Below are 14927 nucleotides of genomic sequence, written 5' to 3' on the forward strand. Positions count from 1 at the left end.
ATTTTCATGTGCATCCAAGTAAAGCAAAACAAATCCAAACAATCAAGTCAGTACATATATATGATATTAATTTGGGGGTGAAACATGTTACCTACCTTGTGATAGCTTTGAAAAACCTGCACAGTTCACTTATGCTATATAATTTTCTCCAGAACTCCCCCACCACCCAAATCATACAAGTTTACAAAATATAGCAGTACCCAGTCCATTTGTACTGCTCCATACCGGGACAAAGCAATACAGGAAAACATTGTGATTTTCCTGCTTGGGATCTGCATTTAGATATGGAGCAGATACTAGACAAACGGCAGGTTTTTCAGAGCTTAGTAACAAAACAGGTACATCAACACTGCCAATATAAACACAGACTGCAAGGAAAAATAGAAAGGGCCGCACAATGAAGCTGAACAGCTCCACAAAAGTGTTTTCTGCTGACTAAAGCTGCACAAAACAATACAGTGTACCCCTCTGCTGATGTACGAACATCAGCGTGGAGTGGGTATTAAAAAAAAAAAATTTAAAAAAAAAATTAAAATGCTATGAATACAAAACTAAACTATAGAGCTCTGTGCAGCTTTACATGAAATGAACAAGCATACTTACTGAAACCCTCCTACTATTACTGGAGTGTAAGGGATGTGATAACATTGAAGTGGCGCCCAAACAAATCAATTATAACCCAATGAGTGTCATGGGTCTGAAAACCCAGATACCCCTAATAGTGCTGCTCTGAAAGGTAAAAAACAGAACCATTAATATTGCAGTAACCATTAAACATCCATTATGCACTTTTACCAATAGGGCTCTTCAGAACAGCACACTGGGGCCATCATTATCAACATTCACTTCATCAGCGATTCCAGAACCTTAACAGATGCAAATCAAGGACAGACATTGTACAGCAAAAGAAAGCCATGACTGGTCCTTAAAAAGCATTTTTTTGTTAATATATAAACTAAAAAAAGGTAAACTCTGCTGACTGCAGGTTACAAGTTTGTTTTTGCATCCTCACGGCCATCTTTATGTGTGCAACCAAAACTCAGGTCAGTCAACTCAAATGCAAGTGAAATCTGGGAGAAAACCCAGCAGCCGAATCACCACTAGTTAGAGATGGCCAATAAAGCCATATATACCATTAACCATTAGTGTATTGTGTTTGGAGTTGATACTAGAGATGAGCAGATCAATTTGTGGGACAGACATCCAGGCCAGTTGTATCTGGCCGCTAGATGGGAGGCATGCGAATCTCTTACCTTCTGGTGTTGCTTTTGATTAGCCAGGGCTGGCGCCCCCACCATGAATTGGTAGGTTTGAGTGGCTGTTTGCATCAGTATTTTGCACCCATGCTACCCCTGCCTTTATCATGGGGGTCTGCTGCATCCTGCTAGTGCACTGGTAATCTGACCTGGTGTTTGTAAGGCTGGTTTCTTCTGTGATGTTTTTTTGAATTATTTGTCTTTTACTGTGGGCAGTGATTAGCCAGGGCTAGCAACATAATCTCTGCATTGTGACGCACAGATGACATGGCACCAGCCCCGCAGGCCTCCCATCTAGCGGCCAGATACCACTAACCTGGACGCTGGACCGGAGTCCCGTGAATTGATCTGCTCATCTCTAATCGATACCTTAAGCCCATATTTTCTGTAGAGGAAAGAATTAAAGGTTAATTAATTAGATTGTAGATATCAACTTACCCCATGCCTCCACGGCCTCCCCTACCACCACGGCTCATGCCACCTCTGTCAAACATGCCCCGACCTCTGCCACGAGAATCAGAACCCCCAGAATTGCGCCCTTCAGAACCAGAGAAACCTTGGTGAGAATCCTGACCATATGGTCCTTTGTTGCTTGAGTGATCTTGACGGTAACTGCCTAAAAAACAGGTGCAGAAGTAGATTTAGAAATGCGATACTTTTCAAAGTTTTTTTATTTTTTATTTTTATTTATTTTATTTTTTTTTACCATTAGTAAAACATACTCAAATTACTTCTCAAATAGGTAAATGTAGGGCAGACAGATGTCTAGGAGGGGATTAAAACTACATCTGTGTGTAAATTACTGACATGTGTCAGCTATAAATTAATCATTAAATAAGCTTGTTTACTTAGAACTGTTTTGCAGTTATTATTTCTCCACAAAACGAAGAAACATCTGGGTGTTACTGTTCATGTTGTCACAGGTAGAGATTGTCACCACTGATTGGACGATGTCAGAATGTAAGAACCCCCCTTCAGGTTACACCCAGTTGTCAATACATTCATACATTTCCTACAGGAATAGCATAGGAAACCATTTCCAAGAAAAATACTCCTGAATTATTTCATACTGAAGACAAGTAGTTTTAAAGGTTCTTAAAACCAATTCATACTATTTCTGGAATGGTAACAAAAAGACGTTTTTAAACGTCAGCTTTTTAGATTGTTACTTTCAAATAGGTATATCTAGAGTTCCAGTCCGTTCCCTCTTGGAGAGGCCATTTGAATAACTGCTTTATTAAAAAAAAAAGACTATCGGCTGGCGAGAGAAGACTGGGATCTCACAAGTTAACTCCTCAGCCTGAAATGTAGCTACTGTATACACCCTCAGTCTCTGGTGATATGTTTGGCAACAATTTGTACACTGTGCAAGACAGAAGTTCTCAAAGCAAGAAAATGTTAAAAAAAAAAAAAAAAGTTGGATTGTCTGTGTCGATGTTAGATTACAGGAAGTTTTTTTTTTTTGTTGTCGACACTGCACTTTTAAGGGCTTGATAAAAATGCAGTTATGAAAATATTGTTTTCAAACTTTCTTTTATAAGAGAATAAAAAAATCTTGTTAATTTGTTTATTTTTTGTGCGTGTGGTATGATGTGCACATGTATAACATTTGCAGCAGATTTTTCTGGAGCAAAAATGTTGCGTAAAAGAGGGATTTTTGGTACTCACCGTAAAATCTCTTTCTTGGAGCCTTCATTGGGGGGGGACACAGGACCATGGGTGTATGCTGTCACTAGGAGGTTGACACTAGGCAAGAAAAGAAATAGCTCCTCCTAAGCAGTATACACCCGCCTACAGGCACCAAGCTCACCAGTTAGTGGCTAAAGCAGTAGGAGGAACTTAAACCATTAACTATGCAATGCCCAAAGGGGCACAACCGTGAAAACTAAATTAGATGCCCAACCGGGCCAACTGTACCTATGCCCAAAATCAGGGAGGGTGCCGTGTCCCCCAATGAAGGCTCCAAGAAAGATTTTACGGTGAGTACCAAAAATCCCTCTCTATCGCTTCATTGGGGGACACAGGACCATAGGACATCCAAAAGCAGTCCCTAGGGTGGGAGAACAAGAGATAGCCACAGACTAGGTCTGACTGCAGACAACCGCTGCCTGCAGAACCTTCCGTCCAAGACTGGCATCAGCCGATGAATAAGTGTGGACTTTGTAAAACCTTGAAAAGGTGTGGAGTGAAGACCATGTTGCGGCCTTACAGATCTGAGAAGCTGAAGCCTGATGGCGAACAGCCCAAGAGGCCCTCACCGCCCAGGTGGAGTGAGCCCTTACCCCTAGATGGGGAGATATGTCCGAGACGCGATATGCCTCCAAAATGGTCGAACGTATCCAACGGGCGATGGTGGACTTGGAAGCAGGAAGACCCTTGCGACGCCCCTCAGGGATGACAAACAGGGCGTCCGAACGCCGAAGGGAAGCCGTTCTAGACAGGTACACAAGTAAAGCTCTGACCAGATCCAGTTTGTGCAGGGATTTCTCCCGAGGGTGCACTTTGGCTGGGCAGAAGGAAGGCAAAACAATGTCCTCATTGATGTGGAAAGGGGAGACTACTTTTGGCAAAAAAAGAAGGCACTGGCCTGAGCACTACCTTGTCTTGATGGAAGACCAGAAAAGGCGACCAACAAGAAAGGGCTGCGAGTTCTGCAACCCTCCTAATAGAGGCAACAGCCACCAGAAAAGCCACCTTCCAGGAGAGAAGAGAGGCTGAGATGTCCTGAATGGGTTCAAAAGGGGGCTGTTGAAGGACGCTCAGGACCATATTAAGGTTCCATGGATCCACCGGGGGGCGATAAGGCGGCGCCAGGTGAGCCACCCCTTGTAGAAACGTCTTGACCTGAGGACGGAAAGCCAAGTTACGTTGGAATAGAATGGAAAAGGCCGAAACCTGGCCTTTGAGAGTGCTTAGAGAGAGTCCAGCTTCCAGGCCAGACTGAAGAAAAGCCAAAATCACCGGTAGCGAAAAGGACATGAGAGCTAGCTGATCCTTCTCGCACTGACGAAAAAAGGCTCTCCAGGTTCTGTGGTATATGCGCGAGGTTGCGGGTTTCCTGGCACTAATTAGGGTCTGGATAACGTTGTCCGCAAAACCAGCCTTCTTCAGCACTGCGGACTCAACGGCCATGCCATTAAATTCAGAGAACGAGAACTCTGATGAAGAATAGGTCCCTGAGAGAGGAGGTCCGGACGTCTCCAGGGGGAGTCGACGAGCAGGTTTACTAGATCTGCGTACAAGATGCATCTGGGCCAATCCGGGGCTACTAAAATTACCGGTACTCCTTCTATCTTGATCTTTTTGACAACCCGAGGTATCAATAGTAGAGGGGGAAAAAGATAGGGCAGCTGGAACTGAGACCATGAAATGACTAGCGAGTCTTGAGCGATCGCAAGAGGATCTCGGGACCGGGCTACGAAGGATGGAACCTTGTGGTTTAACAGACGCCATGAGGTAGACGTCCGGCGTGCCCCATCGTAAGCAAATCTGATGGAACACCTCAGAATGGAGAAACCATTCTCCTGAGGCAAGGCCCTGCCGACTGAGGAAGTCAGCCGCCCAATTGTCGACCCCCGGAATGTGGACTGCAGAGATTGCCGCAACAGTGATCTCGTCCCAAACTAGGACTCGTCACCTCTTTCAAGACGGACTTGCTGCGCGTTCCTCCCTGCCGGTTTATGCACGCCACCGCCGTGGCATTGTCCGATAGTACGCGGACTGGGAACCCTGCAAGAATGTCCTACCAGTGACGCAACGCCAGGTAGATTGCCCTTATCTCCAATATATTGATCGGTAGGGAGACTTCGTGGGGACTCCAACGGCCCTGCGCGGTGTGGTGGAGGAAGACTGCCCCCCAACCGAAGAGGCTGGCATCGGTGGTGACCACCTGCCAGCGAACGGTAGGAATGACCTCCCAGGTCTGAAGGAAGAAGGACGAGTCCACTATTAATGACCTTCTCACATAAAGAGGTAACCTGATGCGTCTATCTAGAAACGACGGGTTCTTGTCCCATGCCGACAGAAGTTGAAGAGGCCAGGTATGGAACTGGGCAAACGGCACTGCTTCCATAGCTGCCACCATCTTTCCCAAGACACTCATGCATAGGCGAAGACGGCGTGGACTAGGGTCGGAGAGAAGGTGAATCCCCCGACTGAGAGATAGCTTTTCCCTCGGGAGAAGGACCAGGGCATGGGTCGTGTCGAACTGCATCCCTAGAAAGGTTAAGCACTGAGATGGGACCAGGGAGGATTTGTCTGTGTTGATCAGCCAGCCTAACAGAGAGCACGTGCTCAGGGTGATCTGGAGACTGTGGAGACAGTCCCTGAACGTGGGACCCTTGATCATTAGGTCGTCGAGGTAGGGGATAATTACAATCCCCCTGGCTCGTAGAATGGCCATGACCGTCGCCATTACCTTTGTGAAAACCCTCGGGGCGGAGGCAAGCCCTAAGGGGAGAGAAGTGAACTGGTAATGTGCGTTCTGGAAGGCAAATCGAAGGAACTTCTGATGTGGTGCGCAGATTGGAATATGAAGATACGCATCCTGAATGTCCACTGAACATAGATATTCCCCGGCCTCCATCGAGGCGATTACCAACCTGAGGGACTCCATTCTGAAGTGCCGTACGCGTACCTGTCGGTTTAGTTTGAGGTCTAGAATCGGACGTAGTGAGCCGTCCTTTTTTAGAATGACGAGAAGATTGGAGTAGAAACCTGAACACCTTTCCTGAAGGGGGACTGGAACTACGACTCCTGAGCGCAGAAGGGAGGCAATGGCCTGAAGGAAACCGGGAAGCAGAGATGGATGCAGGTGGCGGGACCTGAGAAATAGTGTTCCTGGTATGGCGTTGAACTCGATCTTGTAGCCTGAAGTCACAATCTCCTTGACCCAGGCATCCTCTATTGCCGATACCCAAGGGTCTCTGAACAGAAGTAGACGGCTGCCCACCCTGGGAGAAATCCCAGGTGGGAGTGACCCGTCATGCTGAGGAAAATCTGTTGGATCGTGATCGGGATCCAGAGGGCTTGGAAGAGCAACCTTTTGCGCGCCAGTTGGGAGTGGGCCTAAAGGTAGGTTTACGTCTGTCTTGCTGTGGTACGGTCCTGTTGAGAGGAGGGTCCTGGTTGAGCGGACCGACGAAAGGACCGGAACTGAAGGGAACGTTTCCTAGGAAAGGGGCGATTAGGTCTCGGCTGGGGAAGGGAAGCGCTCTTACCCCCAGTGGCATCAGAGATGATCTGGTCTAGCTTAGACCCAAACAGTCTGGAGCCCTGAAACGGGAGATTTGTTAGTGATTTTTTGGAGGCCGGGTCGGCGTTCCAAGCCTTCAGCCAAAGAATCCTACGTATAGCAATGATATTGCTAGAGACACAGGCTGAACAGGTAGCGGCGTCAAGGGACGCCGTGAGCAGATATTTTCCTGCGTGGGCGATCTGATCCGCTAGGTCAGCCAGATCGTCTGGGGAAGCCCCCGTGATGATGCCCCACCTAAGCTGTTTGGCCCATGCGGAGACTGCTTTTGATACCCAAGTTGAGGCGAAGGAAGGACAAAGGGAGGTGCCAGCAGCCTCGAAGGCCGACTCAGCCAAGGCCTCAACCTGTATCCGTAGTGTCCTTGAGGGAAGAACCGTCTGGAAGGGACAGTACAGTCTTAGCCGCGAGAATAGAGACAGGAGGATCCACAGAAGGGGACTCCGTCCATCTGCTGACGAGGTCAGGGTTAAAGGGGTATAGCATGTCTGTTTCTTTCCAGTGAAGTGCTTTTCTGGATGCTCCCACTGTTTCTGAAAGACACCATCAAATTCTGAATGGTTAGAAAAGGTGCATGCCGGGCGCTTGATTCTCTTGAAGGAAACGGAGTAGTCCTGAGAAGGGCTCTCGTCCTCTTTAACAAGCAGAGTCTGATTGACGGCCGATATAAGGCTGTCAACCATGTCCTGGATTCTAGAATATTGGTCCGTGTCGGATCCAGAGTCAGAATCTGATGCAGTGTCTGATCCCGGAGCGACCTCTGGGGAAGAGGTGTGAGATGCAGGGAGCAATTTGGAGTCTGGAGAGCTGGAGGATGAACTTGTGTGAGTCAGTTTCTGAGACCGTGCCCTCAGTCTGCCCTTAGGAGGAGGGGGCAGGGGTGCCACCAGGGGTTGAGATACCTTGGTGAGGTCAGAGACAGACTGGGACATAGCAACAGCCCACTCCGGGGGAGGGGGCGTTACCTAGTCCTGGGCGGCGGGGGGGGGGGGGGGATCTTGGGGTGCCAGCATGGTGGGAGGCTTGCAGGTTGAGCAGAAAGCCGTTGTCAGACCCGCGGGCCACTTAGTACTGCAAAGAGCACAGGCGTAGTATGTGACTGTGAGCGGGACGGACAGGAAGCTCCCTGGGTTTGGGCATATGTGCCTAACCAGGAATACTACAGAGGGAGCCTGCGGTGTGTGTAGGTGCCAGAGCAGGGCCTACCCGGTCTGGAATGTGCACGGTCCCGTATCCCCCGTCGGAAAGTCCGGCGCTGCAGAGACAGGAGCAGGGCTGCGGTGATGAGGCAGTTAGAGTGATGCTGCCGGAGCCAGAACAGAGAGCAGCGTAGAGGGGCGGGGCAGGAGCAGAGCGTGCTGCCCTGAACAACCTAGGGGAGCCGAAGCTCCGATAGGCAGAAGGAATGGGGGTGGGCTTAAGAACTCAGCCGCTGATAAGTCCCCGGGAGAACTGTGGGCGTGACGGAAGCGTCACATTGCTCCTCGGTCATGATTGGCATATACCCGCCGGAAAGAGCAACGCCCCACCCGAGACAGAAGGCGCAGGCAGATAGGCCCCGCAAAAAGGAAAGAGAAAAAGGGGGGGGGGGGGGGGGGGAGACGCCATGCGGGGAGAGGGGGCGTGGCCAGGTAAGAGCTGCTGTAAGTGAGCGTCGGTGGGGATGTGATGCCCCCATTAATATCCCAGGATTTACGGGGCCCGCTGGCAGGCAACTCTGTGCCATAGCCGTGCGTTTTGAGGGACCTGGGGTTGAGGATGGGAGGAATTGTACCTTTACTTAAGGTCCCGATGACTCTTCTTCCTCTCTCCCTCTGAGGACGGTCACAGGAGGTCCTCCGTGGATAGGGGGGATCCGGGCTCTTCCTCCTTCCCGCACTGACCGGTCCTGGACAGTGCAGGAGACTGTCGACCCCAGAATCTGGGGGAAGGTCACCGCAGTGACCACAGTCTCCCTCCCAGGCCGCTCCGAGGAGGGGGCTGGGGAATAGGCAAGGACTGGCCACCGGGAATCACCCTGAGACACCTGAAGGTGACAGGGGATAGGTCCTGCCCAGCGGGTCCGAGAGTGGGCGATGTGGGAAATGCCACACTGCTCTCTCGGTCGCTTGAGAATGGGGATAACAGGGGATGCAGTGTTCCCCATTAACCCTGAAGAGCTGAATCTGAAAAATAAAGAACAAACATTAATAAAACACAACAGGGTTGGATCAGTTAGGATCCAGGTCTACCTCCTACAGACACAGCTTAAATTGGTGAGCTTGGTGCCTGTAGGCGGGTGTATACTGCAGAGGATGAGCTATTTCTTTTTTTGCCTAGTGTCAACCTCCTAGCGACAACAGCATACACCCATGGTCCTGTGTCCCCCAATGAAGCGATAAAGACATAAGCATTTTTTACATGTTTTTGTCCCCACCCCACCAATTTGAATGGGTTAAAAACACTGAAAGAATGGACATGCTGTAGCTTTGAAAAACAGTTTTACCAAAACCAGGAGGGGGACAATCGGAGGAAAAGTATAATAGAAACACGTCACCACTTCTGTATTTGTAAGCCAAAACCAGGAGTGGGTGAAAAATACAGATGCGAAATACTGAACGTGGCCTTACACACTGACAGGAGGCGTTGAGATCCTGCTTACTGGGCGATTACAGGGCAGAGATGGAGGTTGCCCGCCCCTCAAATAAGCATTTTGATGCCGCTTTCGCTATTGACAGCTGTATCTGAAGGGTTAAACAGCCATTGTCAGCACTGATGGCAGCAGTTACAGCACGGTGTCAGCTTTAATTCACAGCTGCTGACATCTGTTGAGGCTTTTGCCAGCTCAGGGCGGAAAAATAATGGCATCCCACATGTACGGCTTTGCTGGAACGCACTTCCTGCTGCATCATACAGGATTAAATGACAGAATAACCTTTTAATACATTTTGTTATTTGAAACCTTATTGCTTTATAAACATTTCTAACCATATGAAGTAATTTTTTTTTTTTTTTTTTTTTTTATTTATTTATTTTTTTAAGTAATTTACTCACTCTGCTGTCCATAACCACTACTCTGCTGGCCATACTGACTTGGGGGCTGACTTCCATAGGATGATGTTGGAGGTGGGTAGCTTGTGGGTGGTGGCTGCTGCTGCTGTTGTTGCTGTTGATAGCTGCTTTGCTGACCATAGCCACTCTGTTGACCATAGCCTCCTGCTTGGCCATAGCTACTCTGCGGAGTGTAGGAGCTCTGCTGTCCATAGCTACTTTGTTGAGTATAGGAGCTGGGTTGACTGTATGAGCTCTGGTCATAGGTCGAAGGCTGGGATGTCGAATAGCTAAAACCAAAATTCAGAATTACTATAGAATCTGCAACAGTTTAAATAATTTTTCTTGGCTACTAAAGAAGTTTTTTCAGCCCAATAAAAATAAAACAAGTCTAACTCAATTGCATTTTTTCAACCATGTCTAAAGAATACAGCGGCTGACAAGTTTGTAAGCTGCAGGAAAGGGAAATACAGACTACATATTTCTAAGCAGTTCATGTCTACAATTTAACATCTCGTAAGTAAAGTCGTACAGCCACTTCCAGAAGGCCACAAGGCAGCATGTGAACAGAATATTTTATGCAACAGGTTAAGTCACTAGGGAAACCGTTCCTATACCATTACATGTAGAATTTTTTTTTTATATATATAAATAAGTGCCAAAAGGATATCCACCATGGTAACCCCCCAGCAATCACTACAACAGGAGATTCCAAACCCAAGGCTCTAGTACTTTGAATAGAGCAGCGCTCATGTGGTTATGCTCAATGGGGCAGATTTAACAATCCTGGCTAATATTTGGTTCAGGTTAACATGTAAACATATCAGTGGCTCACTGTAGATGATAAATTGCAAGTTTAAAGGGGAATAATAAAATAATTAAAATATAAAATACAATTAAAATATAATCAAAATCACAACAACAACATTAGCAAACACCTCCAATTACAAATGTAGTATAGTTTTTCTGATTCACTATGTCCCTTTCCTTATGCACAGGGCATTGCAGGACCTTAGGTATCCATGGTTATGACCACTAGCACTAGCTAACTGCCACTACTGTATATCAGTGGTCAGAACCATGAATACCTAAGGTTCTGCAATGCCCTGTGCATGAGGAGAGACATCGCAAATCGCTGCTGCTGCCGCTACATATTGGGATAGGATCTTTGAGATGGGACTACCCCTTTAAGTGTAAAATCTTAACACTTTGGCATACAAACAGCAGAATTCATGAACTGGCCCAGTCTGAACGAAGAGTCTGCAGGATCACGTACAAGGTGCATGGTGTCTTGTCAGAAAGTGTTAACCCCTTCGTAACATGGCGATTTTTTTGTTGTTTTTTCCTCCCCCTTTTTTAAGAGCCATAGCTTTATCAATGTAGCCATGTGAGGGCTCGTTTTTTGCGAGACAAATTGTACTTTTGAATGACACTATTCACTCTACAGCATAGTGCACTGGAAAACAGGAGAAAAACAACAAGGGCGCAGAAATTACAATTCTACAATTTTTTTTTTTTTTATTATTATTTTAACTATAATGGTAAAACTGAAGTGGCAATTTGATTTTACAGGTCAGTATGAGTATGCAGATACCAAACATGTATAGCTTTTTTAATTTTTTGGGATATGATGCTATGTGAGCTTATTTTTGCACCTTGAACTGATGTTTTTATCACCTCTTATTGCATGTTATTACAATGTTGCTGCAGCCAAAAAAATATAATTTTGGAGCTTTGATTTTTTTTCTTGTTATGCCGATCAAATTAAATTTTATCTTTTGTTAGAATGGACTTAAGAAATCAGCCATCAGTTGCAGGGAAAAATGGGGGTTTGGCTTGAGAACCCGCACCAAGCACAGGGACACGACATATGACGTACATGCAAGTCATATGAAATGAAGGTGTTAACTTAAGGGGAGACACCATTTTACCAAGTGAGACTAAGCGGCACAATTCATAAAGACTGGCATTTAGTATGCCATTCTTGATGCGGAGTCAGCTGGAACATGAGCCCGTATAAGAATGTTATTAGATACTGTGCACCAGAGGTAGAAATGTACACCGCTCTTTGGAGTAAATGATAATGAATTAATCGAGCTGCAATAGGCCACACCTCATCCAGCTAAGCTCTAGCTACTTTTCAAAACGTTTGCAAAGTTGGTGCAAAAACTACAAGAGTTTTAAACTTTTTGCTCAATTAAACAAAACCTGTCACATGAAAAAAAAAAAAAACAAAACCTGCAGATATGGGGCTACTTTGCAGGTTAATAGCATTCTGAACCTGACCTGCACTGGCACTAAAATCCCCGCTGCCAAGAGGAAATTAACCTTATTCCTCCTAGTAACGTTCAGGTTTCAGTCACTGCTCTGTGTATAGAGAGCAGTAGCTGTAATCACGCCCTGGGCATGGACTGACAGCTCGCTCATTATTAGGGCCGGCTGTCCGTCAGTGCTCGGTGTGCGGCTACACAGAGCGGTGACTGAAACCGTGCCAGTGCTGCCCCTGTTACCGGGCAGGTTCAGAACGCCATTAACCCAATTTTTCACATGGCAGGTTCCCTTTAATCGTGCAAAATGTTGTAATAGTTTCACTACAATGTTCTAGAACAAACTGTTAATAAAAAACCTGTCATCAGGATTTTTTACTTTAAACTAATGATCTATCTGTAAATGACAATTAAAGGGGTTGTTCCGTGAACAAAGTACATTTTAATTAATAGATCTTGGAATAAAAATAAGTTGCACAATTGGAAGGGTTAAACAATGTTCCTGTGCTGAGATAATCTTATAAATGTGCCTCTGCTGTGTACTACTGTGTAATAGCTGTGTCTCACCGTGCAGGAACATGGCCTGATCATATCACATCTCCCAAGATCTTAATCTGCACATGCACCACTAGAGGCGGACATTTTCCCGAAGCCCACCATAGGGAAATCAATGGGCAAGGTACTCTGCTTACATCTTATGAGAGCCCAGGGCTTGCAGCCTCACACCGCCAGGACACCCCCTCCTTACAGCCCAGGGCCTGCATCACCCCACTCCTTATTGCCGGCCTCCTGAAGCAGTGACCTTGCCTCCTGTGACGCCGCTCCACCGCAACCCCCCAAAAAGCTAGCCTCGAATTATAAAAAGCAGCCCAATTTTCCTCCCAAATTTTTTTGGGAAAAAAAAGTGTGCGTCTTATAATCCGAAAAACATGGTACATTAATTGTGCGCTGTCACAGCTGCAGCCTGTGACATTCTATATTTTCCTAACATCACAACCTCCACACTTGCCATTTAAAAGTGGAAGCTCACAGCTCCCCCAACATGTTTCGCCTACAAGGAGTCATCAGGAGAAATGAGGCTATCATGATATTAACAAGAATAATTAAAACACAAAAAAACAACAATACCTTGTAGGTGGGTAAGATGGAGGAGCAGTCACTTGCTGCATAGGGTAGCTCGATGGGACTTGGGGATAACTATAGCTGCTCTGACTGTAGCCCATGCTGGTCTGAGCATAGGAGACTGTACTTTGAGGAGGCTGACTAGTGTCTGCTGGTTTGCTTCCATCTTGAGGCCTAGTAGGGGAAAAAAAATTATGGCCTCCACTATAGTATATAGCAAAAGCTTGGAACAATCGCTGACATTTTGACACATACGAAGATTAGTTACCAGTACAGTATGCAAATTATATGTATATTAGTTTGTGTTTGCTGCAATGGCTTCCACATAAAAAAGTGTCACAGGACCCAGGAAATGTCAGAAATATTTAATCATTGACCCCTTCCCGAGAAAGGACCATTTTCTAACTGGCTCAGGCAAATGATTGTACTGATACTTTCAAATAATCTTGTGGCCATAAAAGCTGTGCCCAGCATGATCACCACAGGAGCCAGGCTTGACAGCTGAGCTCCTGTAGTAACAGGTTGGTGACTACAAGACCCTGACTATATAACCCTATAAGTGCCATAGTCAACAACGGCATCATTTAGAAGGTTGTTAGAGGGAGGTGCTCTATTCTTCTTGCCCTTCTATATAAAATTTGTGATCATTGTAGTCGTACGGACCAGACCCGAAGAATAAAGTGGTCTTCTCACATTGCACTGTGAACAGTGGTATGTGCATTTTTATCTAGTATTTTTTGCCTATTTTGCCAGCAAAAAATAAAGATAGCATGCGATCAAGCACTCTGTACCCCAAAATAGTACCAATGAAAATGTCAATGCGTTTGACGCTGCGGAAACACTTAAAAAACGCATCGTGGGCACACAGCCTTACATTGGGATTTCTGACGGTTTCTGTCTAAAATACATGGAAAACAAGATTCAGTCACAATCATGAGGCAGACTGATTCACTTTAGACACTATGGCTTGTATCACGTTGCTGTCCAATCTTTTTAGGCATGCCCCAAAGTGCATTGGACAACCCTTTTGTGCAACTATAAATAAATCTGGAGGAACAGAGGGCCAAACTTCGTCCAAATTAGTGTACCAAAAAGATGGTACACCAATGTGAAAGGCCAAATGGAGTCTAAAGTGACGCAGTCAGTCTAAAAGTGAATAGTTTTTAAATCACGTTTTTCAGATATTTTACACTGAAACCCCAAAGAACCAACTCAATCCACCAAAAACAAGCCCCCACTCAGGTCAGACATCTGGCATTGGAAATTTCCACATTACTGGTAGCAGAAGGGTCTTATTTCCAGAGCCTGACTCTCTCCCACCCCCACCAGGCAGCACTGCAGCCCAAGAAAAAAAGAAGAAGTTCAGTGAAATCTGTGCCCCCATCCCCACTTAAAATATACCACTAACAAAAGTACAGGTGTCATGAAGAAAAAAAATAAAAAAAAAAATAAAATGGGATATGCAGATACAATCCAGAGTTATCCCCACATAATGACAGATTTGAAAAGTTTTGCCTGGTCAGGAAGGTGAAAACTTGCTACTGCGGGAAGATATGAAAGGAATTATACATTTTGAGACAATAAGAGTGGTTGTCACACATTTCAACAATACTGCCATAAACATAATATCTCTTTTCTGTGAAAATAAACAAGCCTTAGCCCTGCTCTCTTACCGTGCTGGAGCTGTGGTAGCAGGTTGCTGCCCATAGGAAGGGTATGTAGGCTGGGAAGTGTAAGCGGATGGAGCTGCATATGCAGCTTGAGTAGTTGAAGTGGTTGCAGTGCTGCTGTCATAAGCTGTTGTTCCATAGCCCTGTACTGGCTGAGCATAAGCCTGAGGTGCAGCTGGAGCAGTATAACCTAGGGACAGATGGTAGAAACAATACATTATAAACATGCCTCCTGTGGAAATTTCTTCTATCTGCATAAAATGAAAGCTTTTTAGTGGCCACAGTGGGACTAGTTGCAAAGCTATATTTTAGATTAACTGGCAAGATC

At 46.1% G+C, this 14927-nt stretch overlaps 1 protein-coding gene across 4 annotated transcripts in view; it reads right to left on the reverse strand.

Annotated features, from left to right (window-relative positions):
- Window positions 1–14927, reverse strand: part of EWSR1 (EWS RNA binding protein 1) — a 58591-nt gene that overhangs the window by 25829 nt on the left and 17835 nt on the right. For all 4 annotated transcript variants that reach the window (XM_073671849.1, XM_073671835.1, XM_073671825.1 and 1 more), the window contains exons 5-8: window positions 14603–14789; window positions 12936–13103; window positions 9544–9830; window positions 1695–1872 (exon numbers count right to left, since the gene is read on the reverse strand). In XM_073671849.1, the coding sequence (XP_073527950.1) occupies window positions 1695–1872; window positions 9544–9830; window positions 12936–13103; window positions 14603–14789 (820 nt within the window). The remainder of the gene's footprint in view (window positions 1–1694; window positions 1873–9543; window positions 9831–12935; window positions 13104–14602; window positions 14790–14927) is intronic.

The sequence above is a fragment of the Phyllobates terribilis genome, unplaced genomic scaffold (genome assembly GCF_046119375.1).
Source record: "Phyllobates terribilis strain yellow unplaced genomic scaffold, ASM4611937v1 Scaffold_1__5_contigs__length_1240528914, whole genome shotgun sequence".
Taxonomy (NCBI): domain Eukaryota; kingdom Metazoa; phylum Chordata; class Amphibia; order Anura; family Dendrobatidae; genus Phyllobates; species Phyllobates terribilis.